General features: G+C 37.4%; 1 protein-coding gene across 6 annotated transcripts in view; it reads left to right on the top strand.

The window, feature by feature from the left end:
- Positions 1-25,228, top strand: part of LOC141574624 (ankyrin repeat domain-containing protein 26-like) — a 73,609-nt gene that overhangs the window by 22,905 nt on the left and 25,476 nt on the right. For 4 of the 6 annotated variants that reach the window (XM_074350060.1, XM_074350061.1, XM_074350057.1 and 1 more), the window contains exons 7-21: positions 583-720; positions 2,170-2,252; positions 4,329-4,481; positions 5,085-5,136; positions 5,517-5,586; positions 7,988-8,048; positions 8,136-8,323; positions 9,829-9,955; positions 10,367-10,428; positions 12,910-13,003; positions 15,450-15,478; positions 15,666-15,738; positions 19,329-19,402; positions 23,348-23,502; positions 23,995-24,165. In XM_074350060.1, the coding sequence (XP_074206161.1) occupies positions 583-720; positions 2,170-2,252; positions 4,329-4,481; positions 5,085-5,136; positions 5,517-5,586; positions 7,988-8,048; positions 8,136-8,323; positions 9,829-9,955; positions 10,367-10,428; positions 12,910-13,003; positions 15,450-15,478; positions 15,666-15,738; positions 19,329-19,402; positions 23,348-23,502; positions 23,995-24,165 (1,530 nt within the window). Of the gene's footprint in view, positions 1-580; positions 721-1,235; positions 2,253-4,328; positions 4,482-5,084; positions 5,137-5,516; positions 5,587-7,987; positions 8,049-8,135; positions 8,324-9,828; positions 9,956-10,366; positions 10,429-12,909; positions 13,004-15,449; positions 15,479-15,665; positions 15,739-19,328; positions 19,403-23,347; positions 23,503-23,994; positions 24,166-25,228 lie in introns of those variants that run through there. The other 2 variants (XM_074350058.1, XM_074350063.1) reach the window with 2 other exon arrangements.

Here is a 25,228-nt window from a genome sequence, read left to right as displayed (position 1 = left end):
GTCAGGTGTGTTACCTGGGGGACATGATTTATTATCAACAAATATACTTCCTGACACGTAAAGGAGGGTCGTAGTACATCCTTCAAGGGCGGTTGTGCTTAAGAAAGACCATGCGTAGACTGTTCAGGTTAGTGCCGGGCACATGCTTCTCAGCGTGGTTAACTGCAGCCGTGACTATTTTTATTGCCGTTTTTATTCATGTTACTGTTTTCGGCCTGCAAACAGCTTCTCCTTACCTGACCTCTAGCTGATTTTAAAGTATTATATTTTAGACTAGGGAAGAAAAGGGGAATCCTTTATTTAAATCTTTACCTGCTTCAGATAAGTGACCTCAGCATCCTTTCTTGTCCATCAGAGGACTTGAATTTAGCCACTTCTACTGTGTGCTACCCAAGTAGGACAGGAGGCTTCTTTTTTGTCCCTCCGTTTTGGCCTTGGAGGTGATTTGCAAAGATGAGCACTCGAGCATGTAAATGGTCAGTTCTCCAGGGGTGGGCAGGATATTAACTTGGTAAAACAGATCAGATTAACTGTTTAAGTTAAGCTAACTAAGTTCCTAAGGGTGAAGCTGTCTCTTTTTAGATCAGCGCTCATGCTTGCTGTGTTTCATGACTCACCGGACATAGTCAAGCTGCTTCTTCAGAAGCGTGTTAATGCCGATTCTCGAGATTTACACGGAATGTCTGCTGAAAGATATGCTTGTCGTAATGGTTTTAAACAGTAAGTGTTTACATTAAAATGCCAGTTATCTCTAAACTGAGGTTGAAAATGACCTAACTGTTCCTTGTTACGTGACAGGTGAGAGTTCCTAGTTGGGAGCAGGCACTTTGGGGATGGCAGTGAGACCCTCCCCATCACCAGCTGGAAACCAGCAAAAGGCCAGACTAGTGAGATGGAGCAGTGGGCACAGGGTTCTTTATCTCAGGGTTTGTAAGACCTTTATCCTTAGGGTCCTACTGGTCTCCATTTCATCCCAGTGTAACCCCTATGCATGGGGTACAAATAATGTCACATATCTGATTTTTCTAACTAGTTATTTGGGTCTTGAAATGTTTAGTAGAGCAGAAAATCCTGTATTTTCCTTTGGGGACTTTCTTCTATAATCTTTCTCTTGAATTTTCCAAGAACCGAAGGGATTCCCTAAGAGCACAGTGACAATCCTCTCCCACAAGGCATTGGGGCAGGGCGAGGGCATTCTAATCGTTCTCTTGTTTCCCTTGATTCTGTTGCTGCAGTGTTGGCACTAAAACTGGTTTTAACAGGATCTCCTCGGCAGCTGGGTCTGGGGTCTGGATGTTGCTCTCTAAAGACCTTTAATAAAATTTTAAGAGAAGAAAAGGAAAAAGAAACTGGTCCTGCAGTCGGGTCATGACTGACCTCTGCTCCCGGGATGCCTGTGCTGATCCAGTTTCCGCGGTCTTCGTGGCGATGGACACGTAAACTTCAGCGTGACAGCTTGTTTAGTTCTCATACATATGCTTGTATGAGGTCATATATTTATAAATAAATGTAGCTACAAGTTATATAGTAGCTGAGGTGCCCTGAATTATAAAGCACGAAGGACAGCTAATCACTGTAATTTGTAACATTTTCTGAAAACTGCCGCATTTAAATGTTACACCTATGAAAAAAACACACATTGGGTTTTATTTGGGATTCTCAAATAGTTCCAGCATTAAAGTTCAAGAACAAATTATTCCATTCTTCCTCTATTTCTCTGAGCATCTGGGGGATACATTATCTCACTAAATCTTCATAATACTCTTATGAGTATTAATAACTAACTGCCTGACAGTAAGATCCCAGTTCTATAAAGGAAGCTTTGAGCTGAAGAGAAGCACTTTTTCCAGGAACAAATAGCTGTTGGTTATAGAGCTGGGACTTCTGAGTTCGAGATACTTTCCGTATGTCAGGCTTGCTCTAGTTAACTTACTGAGCTGTACTGCCCTCAGTTTATGACTACTTCACCTTACCTTTTTTTCCTTTTTAACTATACATCCTAAATTTAAAAGTGTAGATTGTACAAATTTGAAGTATATGGGACAATTGAAGTTTTGATATTACCTCTGATACTGTCTGAAATGATCTAAGAATTTAATATACTTGGCAATTGTTTTTCATATTAGTATTCAAGTGGTAATATTTATTTATCACATTTTTTATACATAGCCTTTACCAACTGATTGTCGACTACAGAGACGGAAAGATACCAACTACTCCCCCTCAAAACAGCGACCTAGGACAGAGTTCTGGTAATAAGTTACTCTTGTTGGGCCCACCATAGATACGGAAGTAAGAGTGAGGAAGTTTTGATAATGAAAGAGCAGTGAAAAAAGCCAGTGTGTAAATTTCATGTGTGTTTTTATTTTTTTCATTAATTTTTTCTTAATGGCTAGTATTCAGAATTACTTAAGAAGTTAATTGTAGGTAATTAAAATCTGAGACAGTATTGTCTGAAAAGAAATTCATTTATTTAATCATGGCCCCTGAAATCCCATATTATATCTTTGTGTAAATAAGAAAAATAGGTTTTTAACTTTGTTGTACGTTTCCTGTAACATTATAACAAGTTGGCCTTGTTACAGAACTGGATCTTTAATTTTTACAGCAAATGGATCACAGCAGGTAAATGAATGCTAGTTATTGAATAGTGATTAGCCTCACTAAAAAGTGATTGTCTTTAAAACTGGGAGCTCAGCAATACCTTCCTGGTGCTGTAAACAAATGGCCAACAATTAGAGCTGCACAGCTGGGCCAGTGTGCAGCATACTAATAAGAGATTGTTTTTTAAAGATACCTAGTGATAGGGCAGAAGTCAGAAAAGCAGTGCCTTGTTGAGAAGCACTGGTTACTTTTCACATCATTACACCACCAAGGTCTCTCTCTCTCACCAATTTCATTCCTCAGAAGTGCAAACAGAATGAGATATGTTGACTTCATGAGTCAGATGTTTTCTTCTTTTTGGGGGATACTTGTCATGAAACTGTATTTTGTTAGAACAAGATTTTCTATTGCCATTAGTTAAAGGATTGTTATATACATACTCAAATAGCACAACTCAGGACTCAACAAATTGTAAAAAAGAGCACAGAAGTGCTTCACATAAAAAAAAAAAAAAGAAGACTGTGTTGCCTAGATGTGACCCCTAGCGTGCTGTTCAGTATGAACTGTATGAGGGCACCTTTAACTTTGTAGACCTTGATCAAGCAAAGAACTTCTGCTGTAAGAAATACAAAGATGGAAAAGACAGAGTTTTGGTCTTCAAGGTGCTCATAACACAGTAGAGTTGTCCAATGGTTAATGCCTGTATGTTTTTTAAACAGGATTTTCAAAGAAAACATTCTTATCTGTTAATTCACCCACTCAACAGATGACTATCCAAGTGTCTTTTAGGTACTAAGCACCACTCTGACGTTGCAGAATGCAAACAGATCAAAAGCACAGCTCCTGGCCTCCGGGAGCTTGTTACTGTCATCCTCATTTTTATGATTTACTCTACTTTATTCTGTGCTTACTGTGTCCCAGAGCCCATGAGGACTTTGTAACTGTCTTTACGTATTTTTTATTGGTATTTAATATGTACCAAATACTTTTAAGTCGATGTTGAGGAAAGAAGTTTTTTAAAAGTGGGTAGGATGTCAGGTTAGCCACGCAGAGTGAGTAGAAGTTTGCCAGGGAAGGAGGCAGAAGGGCAGTGTTTGGTGGGTGGAACATCTTTGAAGATTACATTTGGCAGAGAGGACAGCGGTGCAAAGGCTAAGATGTGCCAGTGAACTTTGCGGGATCTGTGAGTTTCATTTTGTTGGTGCAGGAAGGATGCTGTAGGAATGGTTGGGAACGAGGTGACTACCTAGCTCAGGCGCGCTTCTGAAAGCCTTTCTAGTACTATAGAAAGGAGTAGGTCTGCTGTAGACCTTGGGAAATCTGTCAGAATGCTTTTAACTGCAAATAATAATAGGAGACCTAAGTAACAGTGGCTACAGCAACAGGAGTCAGGATTGTTTAGAAGGTTCGGTGATGTCATCAGGATCCCAGATGATGTCCCTCTTTCAGCTGTGAGGCTGCCGGTGTTTGATGTCGCCTTTCCTGGTCTGCTGATTAGCAGCAGCTCCAAGCATCATAGTCTCACATGACCGTATCCGCAGGCGAGGAGGGCTGCTTCTCTGCATGTTTTCTGTTAACTAGTAAGAAAACAGAGAAGCTTCCAGTAGACTTCCCCTAGCATCTTATTGGCTGGGCTACATCGCATGCTCATTCCTAAAGCAGCCACTGCGAAAGGAAATGCAGTTACTGTGATGACTGTAGAATAATCATTTCTCTTTTTGCAGCTAAGGAGAGCTTACCTTCTTCGCATGCTGGGGCAGAAAATGTCCAAGAAAAGTTGCAATTGTCCAGCAAGGACAACGAAGAAGAAACGGTTGTCAAGTTGGGAACCAGAAATGGCAGCTACATGGATTCACTGAAGAATGTTGAGCAGAAGAGTAAGATTTGATTGGAGTCTTAGGGTTTCCTGTTATGGCATAAAGCAGGGATGCACAAGCTTTTTCTACAAAGGGCCAGAGAGTCAGTATTTTAGGCCATGTGTCTGTCATGTCTACTCGTGTCTGCCATTGCAGTGTGAAAGCAGCCCTAGACCGTATGTGAGCGAATAGGGATGACTGTGCTCAGATAACAGGAGGTTGACAAAGCCAAATGGCAGGGTGGGTTTGTCCAATGGGTATCGTGCAGAAATACCATGCTGTGTGAGCTGGACGTTGTCAGTTTATGATACTGATTCTACTAACGATTATCATTCTTTTGTGAGTCTCATAAAGTTTGGTTGGGATTTTGATCCTTGTAAACAGCAGTTCACTTGAAGATCTCAAATTTGGATAAACACCCTTTTTTTGATAAATATAAAGGAGGGGAAGTGGTTTTTATGCATTAATTACCTACCAGGAGTATACTCAGTATTCATTCAAGTGTGTAGTCTCCAGGTGTGGTCCCAAAGGAATGCTTTTTAACAGAACATTGGTCTTATACTTTTAATATTCTGTATTTTCCTATTGCTGATATAAACTCTATTTTACTTTCTTCTTTAATAGAGATTTTAGTGACTAAGTTTGCACCGAGGTTTGAAGACATCTCTGTAAGCCGGTAGGATTTTATGGATTTTTAAAAGTTACATGTTGACTAAGGGAACACAGAGAAAAGAAACAAGGCTTGTTGAGTGTCCTCCTTCTCTGGGTTAGACACCGTATTATATACTTCACATTTGTTACCTCATACAGTCACCACAACAGCTTTGCAGAGTAGCTGTGCTGTTATAGCTTACTTCTAGTTAATTAGGCAACTAGTTTAAGGAGGTTGACTAGTTGACCCATGATTCCATGGTTAACAAGTAGTTGACCTGTGACTTAACCATCAGGCAGCCTGGCTCCCAAATCTGCTTTCTCATCCCTCAGCATAGACTTGTGTGACTTGTTTGTTTAAAGAAATGAACTCACTCATTTTTGATGTGTATTTTTGCTCCAAAGTATTTCACCCAAACATGATGTTGATGATTCACGGCCTCCATCAGATGGTAACTTAGATCTTGCTCCCAAGGTAAAGTGTTTTCTTGTGAAATTAATTTTTCTGCTCTGAATTTAGTTTTGTGTAGTATTTACTCTTAAAATTTAGCAGTGTTCTGCCTATCATTGTTTTATGTTTGTATTAGAAAGTTGGTCAGAGTACTTACTGTGATCATCATGGACTCTTCCTGGGGCCTTTCAGTTACAAAACTACATAGCATGTATCTTTTTTTTTTCCCCTTGGACACTTTTTATTTTGGTATCAGAGAGTTGTGAGGAAAGAGGTGTTTTGTTTGTTTGTTTGTTTGTTTTTACTTTATTTCTATCTCTGGTTCTGCATTAAGACTAAAATAATAGTTGGAATTATAGAAATTTAGAAATTAAAATTCTGTTCCTCAAAATCCATATTATAAAGAGATTCCTCTGTGTTTTCTAAACTATCCCATTACGAGTATATTCATAACTCTGCATCTAATTGAAGAATACATGTTTTCCCTAAAATAACAGCCAGCCAGCCAGCTCTAAAAGTAGACTCTTAATAACAACCATGTGGTGAAACCTACTTCAGAACTCTTTTGTATTATAGTTTTAAAAAGTATGTCCAGTCCTCGTGTCCCATTCTAAAATTTCAAGTGTCAGACATTTTGTAGTATAGTTATTTACATAGTCACTTTATAGCCCCTGCATCAGTATACACCGCTGGAGATGAGGGAACGTAATTGTGCATTTCCTGGAGCACCTAGAATAAGGTCTTAAATGTAAGAAGCATTTTAGTATTTTTTGAATGTGAATGCATGAAGAGACATGGAATTCTGCATCATGCTGCAGGTAATATAACATGCACACTCTATCATAATGAAATCTATTTGATGATACAGGTAATATAATATGCATACTATGTCATAGTGAAATCTATTTGAATTCTAAAAACATGACTTAAATTTCTATTCCCTTTGTTTAGGTTGTAAATTCAGTTGTTATGAGAGGAAATATGTCATAAATGCCGAGGAAATAGATAAGAAGTATATGATAAATAGGAAAAGGTTACAGTCTGTTTTTCAGTATCCACCAACTGTGAGCTTAGAATTTGAGATGAAAACTTTTTAACCTTCTTTTAGCCCCGTCTCATGTTCCATTAAATATATCTTTTCAAGCTATATATTATTCTTAGAATCCTGATTACCAGTTCTTTGTCTAGGTGGAAAGCTGATGTGTTAGGAACTTTCTAAAATCTATTTTTCTCTCTCTCTAGTAATAATTTGCAGCGTTCAGGTAGTGAGAGACGACCATGTTCAATTGAGTGGCTTAGAGTGACAAGATTTAACTCTTACTTATAGTGGTATTTACAAACAGTTGTAGAGTAATACAGGTCAGCGTTATTGGGGATACACTATGAACAAAGGCCTTTGTTTTATATATCATATATTTTGATATTTTTATAAAACTTGCTGAAGAATAATATATATATACTTGCATATATAACTTACATATTTTTATATATATAATAAAAAGGTAAAACAGAGGCTTTCACTCATCGTATGTCCCTAACAATACTGATACATCACTGATCTATTATATATAAATGCTGAAATATATATATTTCTCCACATGCCTTGTTATACTTACATTTTGCTTTTTTTCTTGCCTTAAGTTTGTACTTGACTAGTCATGTCTCATTTTTTCTTTTCTTCCTCCTCCCCACTTTTTTTTTTAATGGTTTGCCCCAAACCTAATATTTCTTTGCAGAAAACACTTCTTCAGTGTGTGTTCTTTCAGTCCATCTCACTCTGCCTCTGTGAACATATTTAGTGACAGCTTTCTGTTTACTATGTGTGTGGCTTTCACTCATGAGTCATTGCCCCTCAGAATTACTTTTGTTCTTATTCCTCTTAGAAGTAGCTGAATTTGAACAATCATTTGTCTTTAGCTTTTTGGCGAATGGAATAGAAGTAGCTTATACTGTTTGCTGTTCTAACTCATCCAAATAAGATACTGCTAAAAAGTGAACTCTCATATTTCCCCCATGAGAGATCATTCACACATATATAAATCATGCAAACACATTTCAAAATATAACAATTACTTTAAATTTCTTAATGTTAGTTTTTTCAATAGGACTCTAAACTATCAGGCATAAGTTTTTGTTCTAGATCATTTTGGTCAAGAAAGTCATCTAATGGATACCATAGTGTTTGTATAATAATCAATGAGGGGTAAAGAAAGTAACATTTTGGGACCCCTGAGATCATCTCTCATAATCCTCACCCCATGAGAAGATGTAGGTTGGTAAATGACAGACCCAGGACTTGAATCCATGTCTGAATGACTCCAAAGCCAGTGCTCTTTGTGTTAGATCATCTAGGAATGGGGAATGTTATAGTTACTTTATTCAATTTCATATTTGTTGTTCTTAAAGCTGTTACTTTCTTCTCCAGAAAGTCCGGCATCCAAGATCCGCAAAGCCAATTCAGGCCTGGGGAGAACCCATGATAAACAGTAAGTTATTTGAAGACTGTCTTTCTGTGTTTTCACTGATTAGAAATTATAGATAATTTCATCTGCCATACCTTGTTTTCACTACAGCAGAGGCAAAAGATGGTGTTTTGAAACCAGGAACTGGCACCTTCTTTGAGGACGATAATTCTAATAGTGAAAATGAAGATGCGGTTAGAACCGTTTCTCAACCATCAACTGAAGTTTCAGGCTTTTCTCATCCTGCCTTCCCAGCACCGGAACCTCTCACGTCTTCAGCAGTCCTTGGTGTTACAGAGGTAAGTCGTTTTGTTTTTAACTTTTCCTTCCTGTGCTTTTTCACTTACCATCCCCCTGATTCTCATGGGGATGAAAAGGATCCTACACAGAAATGGAAGTCCTCAAGATCACAATAGAAATATCACAATATCACAGTGTGATAACAAGAGAGGTACACGTGCAGGACTGAGATTTGTAAAGGTTGGTGGCAATAAACAGTTCTCAAGTATGCCCTTAAGAAAAGAAATAAGAAAGCAACTGGAAAGAGCAGCTTGGATGAATATGAAGATGGGCAGGGGTACAAAGGGGAAGGATTCATCTCATAAGGACAAGATGAATATAAAGATAAGTGAGTGTCAAAATGAGAGAGATGATTATACAGACACAGCAGAAATAGTGGGGTTAAGTGAGAGCAGGAACTCCATAGTACAAATTATGAGAGAAATCATCTCAAATTCAAATTAAGAGAAGGAAAAGTCAGGTCATGGAAAAAAGTGCTCAGACTCTTCTGAAGGACATGTAGCTGATTTTATGAACAACAGAAAGAAAATTTGATCCTCACCTTTTGTCTTTTTGGTTATAGAAGTTTGTTTTTTAATTCAAATGTAGTTGATGTACAGTATTGTATGAGTTACAGGTGTGCAGTAAAGTGATTTGGTTATAAATATATGTATATATCTGATTCTTTTTCTTTCTTTTCCATTATAGTTTTTTGTGAGATATTGAATATAGTTCCCTATGGAAGTTAGTTTTTTTTTTTTTAACATTTTTTATTGATTTATAATCATTTTACAATCTTGTGTCAAGTTCCAGTGTTCAGCACAATTTTTCAGTCATTCATGGACATATACACACTCATTGTCACATTTTTTTCTCTGTGAGTTATCATAACATTTTGTGTATATTTCCCTGTGCTATACAGTGTAATCTTGTTTATCTATTCTACAATTTTGAAATCCCAGGAAGTTAGTTTTAACTTCGTTATTTCTTTTTTTAGGTAGCCTCACATTTAAATTAATGAAGTGATGTCTTATATTTAATCCAGCAAATTTTGTCTCTCCATTCCGTCCCCAGTAACTGAGTTCTAGTTTTCCATGTGGCTTCTCATGCTGTTTCACACCTCGACCTTTGGCTCCGGCTGCCCTGTTTAGAATCCCCTTCGCATCTGCTCTTTGCACTGGGTCTGTCTTTTAAGACACAGTCTGGTCTTCCCAGCGTTCCCGGAGCTATTGACACGCAGCAAGTCTCTTCTCTCCTTTGTGCCCTTACTGTGTCTGTTCACTGCAGGTGTAGAGCTGTTGAATGATACTTGTCTGTGTTGATTCATTTTCATGTGTCTCTGCCTCCCCTAGAATATAAAGCAGAATCTCTTTTATGTATATTGCCAGCTTCTCCCAGGATAATGCCTATGATTTGATGGATACAGTAAATATATGTTGTCTTCCTGACTGATTGAATGACCAAGTGTAGGAATATGACGTTTTCTCAAGTTGGGTTTTTGTTACATTTTGTTTTGTTTTTATAGGAAGAGGCAACAAAGCCAAAAACTGGGGGAAAAGAGAACGGCACTCGGACTATTAACAGTGTTCTAAAGGAGCAAGCAGATCATAGCAAATTGATTTCTACTGGTGGAGCACACAAAAGTGACAGAGGTGGGAAGTCAGTGAGCATCTATGGGGTTTCTTCTCTGCTTAAAAGCTAGTATGGTTGGAGGGGGGAGGGGATAGCTCAGTGGGAGAGCACACGTTTAGCATGCACGAGGTCCTGGGTTCAATTCCCGGTACCTCCATTAAAAAAAAAAAAAAAAACTAGTGTAAAAAATCTGAAGTGTGTAGATCCAAATCTGATATCCATTTCTTCTGAAGTGTTTTTCTTTTGCCATCTTCCTTCATAAATATCCCAACTATGACCAAGTTTTCTTCCAGAAAATGCTTCAACCCTCTGAAATTCTTTCCTGCCACTTTGATTTATTGACATATTCATGAATCAAGATAGACTTACATATATTTAAACGTCCCAGTGGTATGTGTTCTCATTAATGTATCTGTGACTGCATTTTGTAGATGCAACACCAGCATTAAGATTCAAAGAAAAGAAAGATGCAGAATCATCCTGGGTTTTTGAGGTACTGTCTTGTATTATTATTATTTTCAAATATAAGCATTGCGTGATGTTGAAACATAAATGGAGGGATGTTTTGACTTCACTTTCTCACTTTTACATTTGCCCAGCAAAATTTTTTCATCATTTTAACCCACACTTAGTAAAGTCGTTGTGCTACATGTCATACCACTGCAGAGTGCGCTTCTGTTAATTTTCCAGACTCACCTAATGAAGCTGGTGTATGTAGTGCAAAAGCCAAGGCTTAGAAGTCACAGGGAATCGGTTTGGGTTCTGAAGTTACATTTTCTAAAAACTAAAGAAAATAATTCTTGGTCAGCCTGTGACCAGATGTTTGTTTCTTTGTTATAAATGAATGTGTATAACTCTTAGATTCAGAGAGAAACAGGTTGTACTAAAAAAAAAAAAAAAAAAAAAAACCACAAAAAAACGGTGTTTTTGTTTGTTCGTTTGTTTAACCACTTTGGCCTTGAAAAGACAGTGCCTGCGGCTTGAAAGTATTATTATATTTGGATTGTCAAGTAGATCTGCAGTGAACATTTCAGGAGAAGAAAAGCATGGGGAATAGTAATAAATATGTGGGGTTAAAATACCAGCAGTTTGGTTTCGTGATGTTTTACTGAGGACAGCCCATTTTGGGTAGGGAAAATAGCGTGCACTGAGTACCTTTATGGCGACCGAACTTGAAGGAAGCTAAGTACAGGGTAGTGATGACCTATTGCAAGGTGATAGCCGTGGAGAGAGGTCAGAAGAGCCTGAACTCTTGGATCTCGGCAGGTCCTGTACTTGAAGTCAGCAGATGTGGTAGCACCCTGGTTCGGACCCACTGTGGGATCTTGGAAACACTTGTCTGACTTGTTTGAATGTCAGTGAGCTCGTTCAGAATCATGGTACTGATGCCTACCTCTCAGGTTATGTGTCATGAACAAAAATGTGGTAACAAATGTGAAAACACATTGTCAACTGTAAAGGGTGCTATAGAAATGTAAGAATGATCACAGCGGCCACTAGTGACCTACTGAAATGTTGAGGACACCTTTTTAAAATCTGAAGGACAATAAAATGGGAAAGTTAGAGCAGGCACGGGGATTTCTCATTTGGCGTATGTTGAGTGTCGGTAGACTATTATCGGAGATCTCCGATAGGTATGTAGTGCTTTGGTACTTGACGCCTTCTGGGGATTTTAGATGTTTTGACCTTAAATAAATTCCTGTTCCTGAACACCAACTAGCGCCAGGCAGTTAGACACTGAACGTAGCAGTTGAGGCTGTAGTGGCAGGAACAGAAGAACAACAGGAACCCTGTATCAGGGACAGTAAGTCCTTCACACAAGGAACGTGGAGAGCGTTAGGTTAGACAACAGTGGGGGAGTTTGTAGTTAGGACGGGGGTGGAGGAAGGGTGGAATTTAGGTAGTTAGAAAAGAGCTGAGTGTGACCAAAGCTGCCAGGTGACGGACAGGAAGGAGCCAGTCACACGAAGGTCCAGGGGAGGGATGTTCCAGACAGAGAACAGCGGGTCCCGTCTGCTCATCACTGTGCTCCAGCGTCTTGGAGTGGCCAGGAAGCAGCAAGTGGGTAACTGTCCTTAGAATCACTGTTGTTGTTGTGTGTAGAGAAGAGAATGTGCATGATAAGGGCCTGGCACGTGCAGATGGTCACTAAACAGTGTTCTTATTCTTCCCTAAGTGAAGTAAAGCTTATGGTAGTTCTTTGAAGAGCTGCATAGCTACATTTAAAATTTTTCTGCTGTTAATTTAAACATAAATGTTTTTCTTTCTACTTTGGCACTTTATTCAAGTATTTTTCCTATCAAAAGTTTTATCAAATAATAGATACTGCTAAGCCTTTGTTTACTGAAATGTAGCAGTTTGCACAGTGTTCTGTTAATACTCAGCATGACAGACTCCAAGGCTTCTTTTCATGCCAAGTATGTTATTTTAATGCTAAAAAGCATATCTGTCCTAAGAAACATTTTAAATTTATAGCACGTATACTTATTAAAGAATATATTTAAATATGTATATTTTTAATTTTACTTTTTATTGAAGTGTGGTCAGTTTATAATGTTAGTTTCAAGTGTACTGCAAAGCAATTCAGTTATACATATAAAAATATGTATTTTTTTCTAAATGTCCTCTTCATTTGTCAAGGAATGCAAAATGGAATTAGGTGTTTTGAAGTTAATTCTTTGTTGAAATCTGCATGTAAGTCAGTATTTTGTCTGTGAAAATATTTGCTCTGGCTTTCCATGCTCAGTTTACAGAGTCAAAAGCCAACTGAAGATAAAAGATAGACTTGACCTAGAGTGTATATGAAATTTTCTATTTAAATGTTTGGGTTTCCAGGATATGCTTATTTTATTTTTAAGTCTAGTTGCTTTTAAAGTAGGAAGTTAAAATAATAATAATAAGGAAACACAGGTATTTTCTTAGAAAGGGATCAGGAAATCTTTATGCAACTCATTATTAATATTAATTTTAACAGAGTATCTCCGAGATTCAACTACCGAACTATGTTGAACATTTATCTGGAACTGCAGGTCTAGGAGAAAAAAATACATTAAATGGACAAGTAGAAAGTAAGCACTGTATTTTATAAAAAAGTCATTTCACAGAATGTTGATTTAAGACATGGATTTGGATCTATTCTCTCAGCCAAAGAAAATCACCTGCTGAACATATAGTGAGTAAAAGAGGAGAAAAGGAAGTAAATTGTATATCTTATCAGGTGTCAGCAACAGATTAAACTAGAATGCTGTTTAAGGAGCTCAGTTGTTAGCTTGCTTTCAAGATGCTCTGTGACCTGAGGAGAGACAGGAAATCAGGAGGAGGGAAGGGGAGGGAGCAAAGAATGAGAGAGGTAGAGAGGAGGGGAGTAAATGAAGGAAAAGGAGGGCGGTTCCCTGGCAGGAGGTGGTAATGTACAATAGTTCTTTGGAAGAAGAAAGAGAAGAGTGTTTGAAATGAGATGGGTGTGAAGTGAGCTTAGCTTCTTCCAGCACCAAAGCTTGTCCAGGGAGCACAGCAGAATGTTCCACTCCCCCATCCCCCTGACCGTTAGAAAGGTAGTGAGGACTGCGTTACCTGATCACACAGAACTGGTGTACCTGCCGTGGGTGAGCACAGGCGCGTGTGGTCAGCTGTCAGTGTCTGGACCTTCGTGTCATGCAGCGTGTTGCTGCCTTATAGGATGGTGTCTGGTAGGCCAACAGAAGAGAGTGGGAAAGAGGAAGAGAGCAGGGTGCGTTCCGGAGAGGTCAGGGGAGCTGGAGCCTGGTAAAGAGTCCACTGGAAAGTCTGCAACTCCTGTTGCAGCTTTTGGGGAAGTGTTACAGTGAGACACGTGAGGCCGGATTTCAGAAGGATCAGCTAAGTCCCAGTGCTGCAGAAGCAGACTCGGTATAGACCGGAGTTGCTCACATTTTAATCAGTCACCTGGGGACCCAGTGAAAAGTGCACATTCTGAGCAGTGGGTCTGCGTTTCTAACAAGCTCTCAGGTGATGCCCTTGTTGCTGGTCTTCAGATCACGCTCAGAGGGTAGACTTGTGTTCAGGGGAATCTGGAAGAAGAGCCACTGGGGAGTTAAAGACATAACAGCATCAAGGAAAAGCACGATTTTGTTTTTCTTTCTGAGCACGTTCATAGCCAGAGGGAGGCAAAGAGTTGAAGTAGAAATTAGAGGTGTAAGCTACTGCTGCTAAGCAGAGAGGGAAAAGAAGTGGTGGGGATCGTCCATCAAAAGAATAGAAAAGGGGAAGAATTAAGACCACAGATCTAGAGGTACCTTTGAAGAGGAAAGTGAAAGGAAGGAAGAATAAAAGGCCGCAGGTAGGTGATTTTGGAATTGAGGAGGAAACTTGAGAGAACTCCTTTTCGATGGCATCAGTATATTTTGCTTCAGTGCAAGGTTAGATCATTGCCACTCCAGAGAATACTGGAATCAGGAGGGGGCCTAGAATTGGGGTAAACCACAGCCACTCCTCCTATCAGGCTTCAAAGATACATGTTGTATTGGTATTTGTTATTCAAGTGAGATTAATTTGAATATGAAGCATTGGCTGTGTGTGTGTGTTTTTTTTTAATGATACCTAATTTTTTGATAAGATAGCTGTTTCACAAAAATCCTTGTAAGCATTAGCCTGACTTACCAAACCAAACTAATTTTGGAAACAAAAGAAATTAATAGGGTTCATTCCATAAATACTAAAGTTGTTATTTTCAGTAAATACTACACAGGTTTTGAAATATAAAAGACTTTTAATGTCTAATAGTTCTGTGGCAGTTAAATTTTTTTTTTTTGATCACCAGATTTCAATATTGAAAACTCAGTATACACTCTTTCTTGCATGAGTGGATCAAGAAACTTTAATGGCTAGAGGATCCAAGAAATGTACGCAGACCAGTAGCCCATGTGGGTATGGGACAAAATGAATATTTTTATGAACCATTATTCTACAAGTGTGTATCCAAGCTGATCAATTCATATCACTTTCTCTGATGAGAAGTGAATTGCACATTCAAATGAACTGCCATCACAACTGTGGACTTCCTAAATCGCAGGACAGATTGAAGAGCACGATAAGTACTTGTAGACTAATGGTGTCAGTCGCATGAAAGTCGTGCTGCTGCATTTTACCGTCAGCTTTCACATTTGTCTTCTTGGAGCCGTGACTTTTTCCTCTGCTTAAAGATCAGTTTTCTCCTCCTCAGGCAGCGTGTTCACATTTGTACATGTGCATGCTTCTATTTTATAGTCATTTGAAACATAATCGTACTTTTGAGATCTTAACTGCATGTTTTGTTAAACATTTGTTAAAATTCCTGCTCTTTATTCAGTATCTATAATGGATTCATATTTCTGTCTTGTTGCTGTCCTAACTGCCCCTGAAAAACAAAACACTGAAACCTAACGTGTCCATTTCCAAAGCAAGCATGAGGATTGCGCTCAGTACTAACTCTGTGTGAATGGATAGTTGGTTTTCATATTTACATATAATTGATTATGTGTCCCTTTTGGCTTTTAGATTCTACTGAAAAATATCCTCACTTGAAGGTAAAAACTTTTATACTTTTATCTTGAATTTTTTTTTTTTTAATGAGGGTACTTGGAATTTAGCCTAGGACCTCATGCACTGCTAAGCAGGCACTCTGCCACTGAGCTAGACCCTCCCCCCTTGAATTATTACTACAGATTGTATCAAATGTACATTATTAATCAGTTTGTTTCAAAAACCATTCAGCCTGCAGTTGGAGTGAAAGATTCTGTTCCTAATAAAACAAGAGAAATGAAGAATTTACAAACATTCAAATCAGGTAAATTTTGCAATACAAATTTAACTCTGAAATGAAGTACAGTCTTCTTATTCCTAATTCCCTTTACTTTTTCAAATTTAATTGAAAGATGACATATGTAAGGCAGATGTTATTATCAGTATCCATGTTTGAAAAATATATATAAGCATAAGAAATAGATTTTTAAAATGTCAGCTTTGACTCGGATGTTTCTGTTGATGTTGGGAGACACTGAAGTGCTCAGCTTGGAGTCCCTATACTTCTCAGCGATTCTGAGAGATTGATTATTAGGTTCTAAGATTTTTCCAGAGTTTTAAAATGCTTAATTGAATTCTGACCTTTACGCAGGGTAAAGCTTCACTTGCTAACATGTCAGTCATATTTCACTTTAATTATTTCATCTAGTGCTATCACATTGACGATATTTATTGATTTCTGTATTTATTTATTAATGGAGGTCCTAGGGATTGAACCCAGAACCTTGTGCATGCTAAGCATGTGCTCTACCACTGATCTATTTCCCTAGCCCAAAGATCTTAAGCCAACTGGATGTTTTGATTAGCAGAGTGTGTGTGTGTGTGTGTGTGGTGTCTTTATTAAAACTGATGGAAGTAATTAGTTGTACCTTAATATTTGGTAGACACGATCTTTTAAAACAATAATCCTAAAAGTTTTGGGGTTTAGGATATTTTTTATAGTATTGAAAATTATTGTGACTTCTGAAGAACTTTTAAGTGGGTTGTATCTATTGATGTTTATTTACTATATTAGAAAATGAAACTGAAAGATTGAAAAAACAAGCACACACAAACATTCCATTAGCCATTAGAGCTATGATGTTATCACATGTCATGTATCTGGAAACCTCCACTGCTCACTTAACGGAGAATGAGAATGAAAATAGCATTCAGTATTATTGTGAAATTAGTTTTGACCTCCTGGACTCCCTAGATGGAGGGAACTTGGGGCTTCAGGGCTTCTCAGGTGACACTTGAGAACTGCTGTTTTAAACAGGGTTCATGGATGTGAAATGATAAAGGGGCCCTTGTGATGAAGTGGGCTTTAAAGTTCACTTCTACATTTCTTGCCCTTTTTTCCTTAACTTGTCTTAAAAAGTTTAAATCTGACAACTTAATTCCCTAAAAAAAGGGAAACATTTCTGTCTCATGGCACTCTGTACTCTTTGGATCTAGTTTGTACCTAGACTTACTCTATTTTTATATGGAAAAAATTAGTCACTCAAGGCTATCCTTAAATTTATGATGTTTATCCAAGGCTTAAGGTAAGAATTCTGAAGATATTGGTACATTGAGGAAAGACTGTCTCGTTGTAATTTAAGTAGTACCATTCAGTAAAAGTTTTCTTAAAGCCCACATCTCTAGGGCACAGTAGTGTCATGCATATTTAAATATCCAGTAAATGGCTGGTTAGACATACATTTTGTTAATGAAAAAATTCATATGTTGAAGAATCATAATTATTTATAAAGCTCTTACGGAATATAGACTGTTTTATAGAGAGTGATGAGTGAATCCAAATAAGTAATACTAGAAAATTAAAAGTAGAAAAAAGACAGTGGTTCCCTATATGAACAGCAATGACATGTAAAGTGCAACCAGCTGGGAAGGAGCAGTGTGTTTGGGGGAGAGGAGGGCGTGGGGCTGCGGGCGGACGTGGGGCTGCTGCTCTGGAAAGAGAATTCATACAAGTTAGTCAAGTTTGTATTGTTATTCACATTCCAATAAGTGGAAACTTTGCTTTCATATTCTTCAGACTGGGATTTTACTAGTTTGAGCCTCAATAATGAGGCTGGTCAAAGAGCCAAGCATTTGAAAGTTGATAAATGTCCTCTGGTATCACAATCAGTGGGCACAAACCAGTCAGCACCCATAGAACTGAGGCAGACGGCCCTAGTAGATAAAGGCCGGATGAATATTGGAGCCGTGTCTCTGCCGGGGAATGCAGCGCTCCGTGGCCTGTGTGAATCACAGCTGCCAGAGAACAGAAGCAGCAAAGAAGGAATAAAACAGCATAGGGAACTAGCCATAGTCTACCTGTGCGTGGCTTTACCATACTCTGACTTTGCAGAAATCACTTTGTGGCATGATCTCCTTTGTGTTTACTCCTTTTGTGCAACCTACAACCAGACAGTATCTTTTGGCATGACATTTACATTCATTCTCTGACCAAAGCAACATATTAAACAGCAAAGAGAATTAGGTGAAAGTAAGTTGGTTCAGACTAGTATTTAGCACACTCCTGAGAGTGGGTAGGAGAGTGATGTCTAGAGCTTTGTGACTAGTTGGGAAACCTAGGTGGACATCCAAAGATTCCCTTCTGAAAATACGGTTTCTTAGCTTTATTTTTATCTAGCTCTGAATTTATAAATATTTGTTACAGCTATATTCCGTGTAACTGAAAAAACACCTCTGCAACTAAATATCGAAATATTTCTAGTATATTCTCTGACTTTCTGTATTTTAGAACTGCCTGTCCCAGCGGTAGCAGCAGACATTGGGAGTTTGCTACACAGGACGTCGTTCTTAACTGTGTCCACATAGTATATCAGCTTGTTTTTTTATTTCTAATGGATTGATAGGTCGAAAAGGATATTGGTTTTTAAGGAGTGCTTTATCACTTAAAAATATTATATGGAATACCAATTCTAATTCTTCTAGGATACCCAGTCTGTTGATTAACTACATCTAACATGTGTTCTACTTTATATACCAATTAATTTAGTGCCTTAATCAGTGATACAATCAGAGCTGTAGTAGTAAGTCTACAATAGTTTCTCTGCTCCTGTTGTTTTATCTTTTCTTTCCTCACCTGTAGAATTAATGTCGTATTTACAAAAGATTCTCAGTTATCTCCTATAGTAGTGACTACAAGCTATAAATCTAAGTTTTTCTAATAAATGCTGTTTATACAAAGATACTTTTAAGAGTTTGTCCTCTACAGCATAGGAGCAAAGAGGACAGACATGTAAAGAAATAGCTTACAGTTCAGCTGGTGAAGATACACTAGAAAAATCTGTGAAGTACCAACGTAGCTCCGAGGTAGGAGATCCCTGTGTCTCCATGGAAAGACAGCTGCAATCAAGGAGGACTTCACAGAGCAGGCTGAGTCTTCAAAGAGGAAAAGGAATTTGTCAGAACAATAGAGGGAAACATTTCAGATTAAGGAAAGATAAAAGCATAAAAAGTAACACTAATTTTGGAAGCCATGAATAACATTGCTCTTGAAGCTTGGTATGTTGTTAAAAAGTACTGTTAGGAGAATAGAGTCTATTGTGCCTTTGTATATTTCTACTGTATTTTTAAATTTTGTTTTATTTCTCTTTGTTTTGTTCATGTCTGGTGAATCAACTTGTGAGTGAAACTTTGAGATGTTTTTATGCCTTTAATCTGGTAACATCTAGTATTTCCCAAATAGTTTGTTGAAGTTTTAGATAATTAGAAGTATTTCTTAAAGAAGTAAATATCCAGCTAAAGATTAAGCTTAATTTAAAGTGTCAATTGATGAAATGTTTCTTATGTTTTTATAAAGATGATGTGTTTTATTTAGCTGTTCTAAGTAGTGAATTTTAACTAAGCATATTCATTTTTCAGCAGGCCTAGACTTACAAAGGGCATCTGAGGAAGAGCAAGAAAGACTTGATGGAAGTGAAAATAGCCACTCACAGGTAAGTAAAAATATAAATTTAAATTTGTTTAATACTGTTTTCTGTGCTTCAATAACACAGTTCAAAAGAAATTGCCTTTCAAACTAGACTTTTAGAGTCAATAAATAATTACTTAATATTTAGTTTTTAATAGCATTCTATCTAATTATTGTTAGGATCTATAATAATTTATAGTTAAACTTTATTGGAATTGAGGCAAAAAACCTTCCTGAATATTGTTTACTTCTTCCTTTTTTATAGCTTCCTCACATGATAAAGAAGGTGATATCAAATATTAAATCATGTGATTAAGCAGTTGAAATTGTAAATATAGCAGTGATGGCCACTGAGTTAGTTTCACGTAAGGAACAGTCATTCCCAGTGGTCCAAAATTAGCAGTTTCAAATTGCAAGTCATTAATGCCAAGATGAAAGATTTCTTCTGTCTTGTGATCTCTATGTAATCGATTTCAGAATCTACAATCAGGGAGAGAATAGGGGTCATAGAGTCAACCCAAGTGCCTAGTAAGAGAATCAAACCTTCCAGGACTGGACCTTTGCTGTTAGGGAACAAACAAAACCTTTCTAATTTATTTCATTTCAGGGTAGGAAATCAGTAAATATTATTAAAAATTCTTTTATTCACTCTTCACTAGTGAATGTTAGAGTATAATATAACTCGGTGGATGCGGAGAATACATATTGAGATAGATCACTATCATGGTATGTCGTTTGCATTAAAATTCAGGAATTTGTTCCTCTTTCTGATTGATGTTAGTTGGTTTTGGCACCTAATAACTTACAGTTTGCTTGTTCTCCAGTTATTAGTCCATTAAAAAAAAAATCTTTACATGCACTGGAGGGGCTCACTATTTAAGGTATGAGAGGTGAAGTATTTTTTAGTGAGGAAATCTTTGTAATGTTAAAAAGTAATCTCCTCTAATTCTTGGTAGATTTACCATGTGTGAATTGTTTAGTTCAAACAGACAGTGACAAAGTTAGGTTTCTGAGTTCCTGTTTTTCTGTTTCAAGGCTAAGGCAAGTTATGTTTCACTTCTTAGTTTGTGAGTAGCCAAACATGGATTAAGAAGTTTGTTCAATTTTAAGTATTTTCTAGTTTTTCTTTATCCATACTTGACTACTTAAGGATAAATGTGTTTTATAAGCATGTACTGTGAAATAAAAGAAATCTGAAGATGAAATCAAGCAGATTAATCTTTCACTTGTGCATCTGCAAAAAATGCCTAGAGAACCAGAAATGAATAAGGAACATGACAGAAAGGACGTACCTGTATCTTCAAAACATTCTTGTGTAGAGAAGCATGAGGACATGTGTGGGTCAAACAAGGCAAATTCGACTGGAAAAGTAATTCAGAATTTATCAGAAAGAAGTCAAATCAGAAAATCAGTAAAATCCATGAAAAAGGCAAAATTACTTTTCATCGTAAGGTAGAGTCACTACATGACAACTCTGAACTACATGGTGACTTAAAGGAACTACCTTCCAGTGTGACAGATAATATATTTGATCATGAGGAAAAAGATGCACCTGGAGCCTCTGTCTCTGTAGGAGTCCAGGCAGTCTCTGAACACAAAGAGCCCAGTCTTGAAGATGTTTTTCCATCTTATTCCAAGTCTGAGTCAACAGAGTATGGTTGCCAGTCATTTTCAAAACTTTATTTCAATGAAAATAAGTTAGATGAAAATGATAAGCCAGACACAGAACATGTTTTTAACAAAAATGAGGAGAATTTTTATAATGACAGAGAAAATGAAGTAAGGAACCGAGTTCCATACCAAGAATTTGATACAAAAAGAATACAAAAAAGGCACCAAAATACTCACTGGAAATCAGACATTGGACATGCACCTCAGGTAAATGATCCAAAAAGCCTTTTTGGTTTGTGGCTTGCCCGCTCGGTGAGATGAAACACATGATTCAAGTAAAAAGTCACGATATGTCTGCTGTTTCAAATACTTCCAAGATAAACCAAACCAGCTCCAGAAGCCACTGCTTGCAGATAACTGTGGTGCTAATAACTCTAAAATCATGGACCCTGAATTAGGAAATGTGAGTTCTTCTCCATCAAATGGTAACAGAACACCCAAAGTATATCTAAAAGAGTTACACTAAGATATGCAAAGGTTTAAGAATGAGGTAGGCATGTTACAAGTAGAATTCCTGGCTTTGGAAAAAGAAAATTCAGCTTCAGAAAGAGGTGGAAGTTCCTTTGCTGCTACTCTGTTTTTTCTCTTTATCAATAATCTCTTCCATTCTGATCCATATTTGATCTGATTTTCCGCTTATGAAAATAGCCTATGTATAAAACGGGGTCATCTAGATATGTAATCGTGTAGAAACAGACCATTTCTGCCATCTAAATAACAGGAACTCAGGGAAGTATTTTCCTGGGTTTTGTTCCTTAATCACCCTAAGTGTCTGTACCAGTCTTTCATATGAAGTGGGAAAGTAATTCAGCTGTGTGCCACGTGACCTTCTGAGCCGGAATAAACGCGAGTGAAATGGCTTAGGAAATATAATAAGCTCAGGGGTTTTGTGAGTTGTTTTGTTTTGTTTTGTTTTAATCTATTGGCTTAAATGTGAGTTGCGCTTCCATAGAATGGGAAGGAAGCAGTGACTGAGAAGGGATATAAGCACAAGCTCTCACTAAACTGAGCTGTTTATTGTGCGTTGGTGAGTGCGGGCTTATCTGTCTTACTGATCACTGAACACTTAGAATTCCATCATGGCCACTTTGAGATATTCTTAAGAATACATGTGCTCCCACATATTCTTGAATCACCACTTTCGGGTGTTTCTGTTGAGTCAGACACTTACATTATATTATTTAATAAAATGTAGTAAGTTTTGACATGTATGATTGTATCATCTAGGTAGTATGAACTCTCAGCAAAAGAAATTCAGTACTTATCTCCAAAGGGGAAAGCTTGAGTTTTGAGATGCACTGAATGATTTTTTTTACTTGTAGTAATAGACTTTTCAAATGTGTGTGTTTGTTCTTTTGTGTGAGGTCAAAGAGTGTTAAAGATAGAAATCTGAAGGTGTTCTCCTTTAATAGAAAAAGGAGATGAGCCCTGCCCCCAACTTTGCCAAAGACACACTTTTAACTTATCTGATCAATCTGATGAATTTACTTGGTAGCTTATTAGATTCAGTGTTACAGAATTGTATCATCTCTTTTGACACTGTAAAATGCTGGGGAATACTGCTTTAGGGAATTTGGACAAATCACTTAACCTTTCTTGGTTGTGTTCCGATTATCAGTAAACACTGGGGCTAAAGTAGATCATTCATTACTCCTATGCCATCTAGCTATAAAATGGTCATGGTTATTGAATGTGAAATTGGGAAGCATTATTCCTTTTGCAGAATTCCACACTTACTGGCAATTCATCAGTTTCACTCTGCTCCTTTCGGTAAACGTGGGTTTGGTAAACTTGGGTTTATGTATTTTATTAAACACCACTTTTTTGATACCCCAGGATCCAAATGAAACAAGAATTATAAAAAGTAGTGGGGAAAGGGTAGCTTTAGCACAGAAAGAAGAATGTTTCCTTTCTGTTACTGAAGCACCAAGGTGTGAAATCTTCTAAATCTGGCTGTTTAATGCAAAATCTAGGTGGTAAAGACAGAAGAGGACAAATTTCATGCCTCTGTCTTTTTATTTCTTTGTCTCTGCCAGTCACATGGGGAAGAGTGGATGTAAGAGCACAACACTCAGAAAGTCCTTTTTGAAATTTTGGAAATTGTTTGTTTTCCTCAAAGAGAAACAAGCAGAATTTACAAACATTTCAATGACTTGAAATGATAAAATTAAAATAAGCACAAAAATATTTTAATCATTGAAACCAGGGCAAACTCTGAGTCAAATGATAAAATGAGTGAAAAAAAGTCTTTATAATGAATGAAGTAATAACTACCCTTTGTATCAAACTTTCACTAAAGGTTGAAGTAGAAGAGAGCGGGAACAAAGGTAGTGAACTGAAAGGATCAAAAACCATGTGTGATGGCAGTTATTACAAAGGATTCACTCGGCAGAGGAAGAGGGGAAAAACTGATGACCAGCAGTTTCCTGCTCTGCAGAAAGGAAATTCTGATAGGTAAGCCTAGATCAGTATTCAACAGTAGGTAAGTATTATTTCCCTAGATATTGTTCAGAATTTCTTCCCAGACTCATCTCTCTACTTGCTTCCATGTATTTTGTACTCTTCCTTCCAGGTTCCCAGGACACACCTAAATGCCATGTGCCTAATCTTTGTGCTCACATTCTAATCTCTTAAGTAGAATAATTTCCTCCTGTCTCTTCTGCTCATGACCTCCTGTTTATTTCCCCTCTTCTGTAAAGCCTTCCTTATGCTCACTTTACTTTCCGCATGTCAGCTCTTGCGTATCACATTGTATCATAATCGTGTATCTGTCTCTGAAGGAAGAATTTGTGTTTCCTTGCCTATGGTTGGCACTTGATAACCATTTTGTGAATTAATAAATGATTGAAGATGGGTAAGAGTTGGAATTTTACAAAAATTGTTGTTTCTTAATTTATCAGTGGAATTAGTTTTTAAAAATTGGCTTTTTTATGGATTGTTTTGCAGTAGCTGTCCTGGCTCGTATATGACAGAAGTAAAGAAGAATGAAAGTGAAAAACGGACATTAAAAGCACCTGTGACTTCACGTGTATTTGCGAAGACTGCCTCGCTGGCTGGTGGTCTCCTACACGTGAATGACAACAGCAGTTTAAGTGAAAGAGATCAAGGTTGTGGCAGGTAAAATCTACAAATTCTTTATTTCTAGGCGAAGACGTATTAGCAGTGGTTACCTTCTCTGGAAATAGAACAGCAGCATATGGTGCAAAGGCCAAGGCAAGAGAATTCTCAACTGTGTCGGAGGAACTCTGCCGAAAGGCTGAGGACAAGTGCCTTTGACCGGAAGTAGTTTCAATAATACGTCCCCATGGAAGCCGGGCTGCAGTGAGTCAGTGTGAACAGCCCCTCAGAGAACATTCACTGGGAAGGCAGGAGAGGACTGGGTGATAACTGAAGGGGAACGTGGGGCTCGTGGGAGTTCCCTTTCTTTTTTTAATGAGATGGTAGTCTGTAGAGCATGTCTGTGTGCTGTTGGATATGATTCCATAGAAGACGTGCTTTTCAATTTAACTTTGTTTGCGTTTCTGATATTAGAAAGTGTATTGATTGTACTATGTTGTCTTTAAGATATTGTAGTAAACTTCTAGTCATGTATAGTTTTGTTGTAAGGGCTTATTCATTAGTTCTGAAGTGTAATATTCTTACACAATTGAATATGCAGATAATGACTTTAAAGTTACACCATTGTCCATAAATTTTTAAAAATTGTATACTCATAATAACTATACAAACACTTAGGCCATACTGAATAGGGTTTAATCATTCCTTGATGATTCTAAATTTTATAGTGTCCTTGACAGTATCATCATGAGTGGCTATGGCTTTGTGTGCTATTGTAAAATACCAGATTATACTAACTTAATATTTGTTTAGATTCTAGGAAGAAGGGGAAGATTTTGTTTATATACAATAGAGTAATAAACTATTAACTATCACAGATGATTACTTTTGGATCACTAAGTTCTAAATTAAAAAAGCTATCATGCTCCATAAGGACATCTCAAATGCATGAACAAACAGCTGAATGGATAATGAATGCCTGCTGATTAATTTCTTCAGCAAAAGCAAATCTTTATTAAAAGTAGATTTCCAGTATTGCCTAGGTCTAAAGTCTTTTTATTTTTAAAAAATAGGTGTTAAGATTCAGAAATTATTATTGTTATTATTTTAACATTTTTTTGAG

The sequence above is a fragment of the Camelus bactrianus genome, chromosome 22, assembly GCF_048773025.1.
Source record: "Camelus bactrianus isolate YW-2024 breed Bactrian camel chromosome 22, ASM4877302v1, whole genome shotgun sequence".
NCBI lineage: Eukaryota > Metazoa > Chordata > Mammalia > Artiodactyla > Camelidae > Camelus > Camelus bactrianus.
The sequence above is the reverse complement of the archived record's forward strand: the minus strand, read 5'-3'. Positions and strand labels throughout refer to the sequence as shown.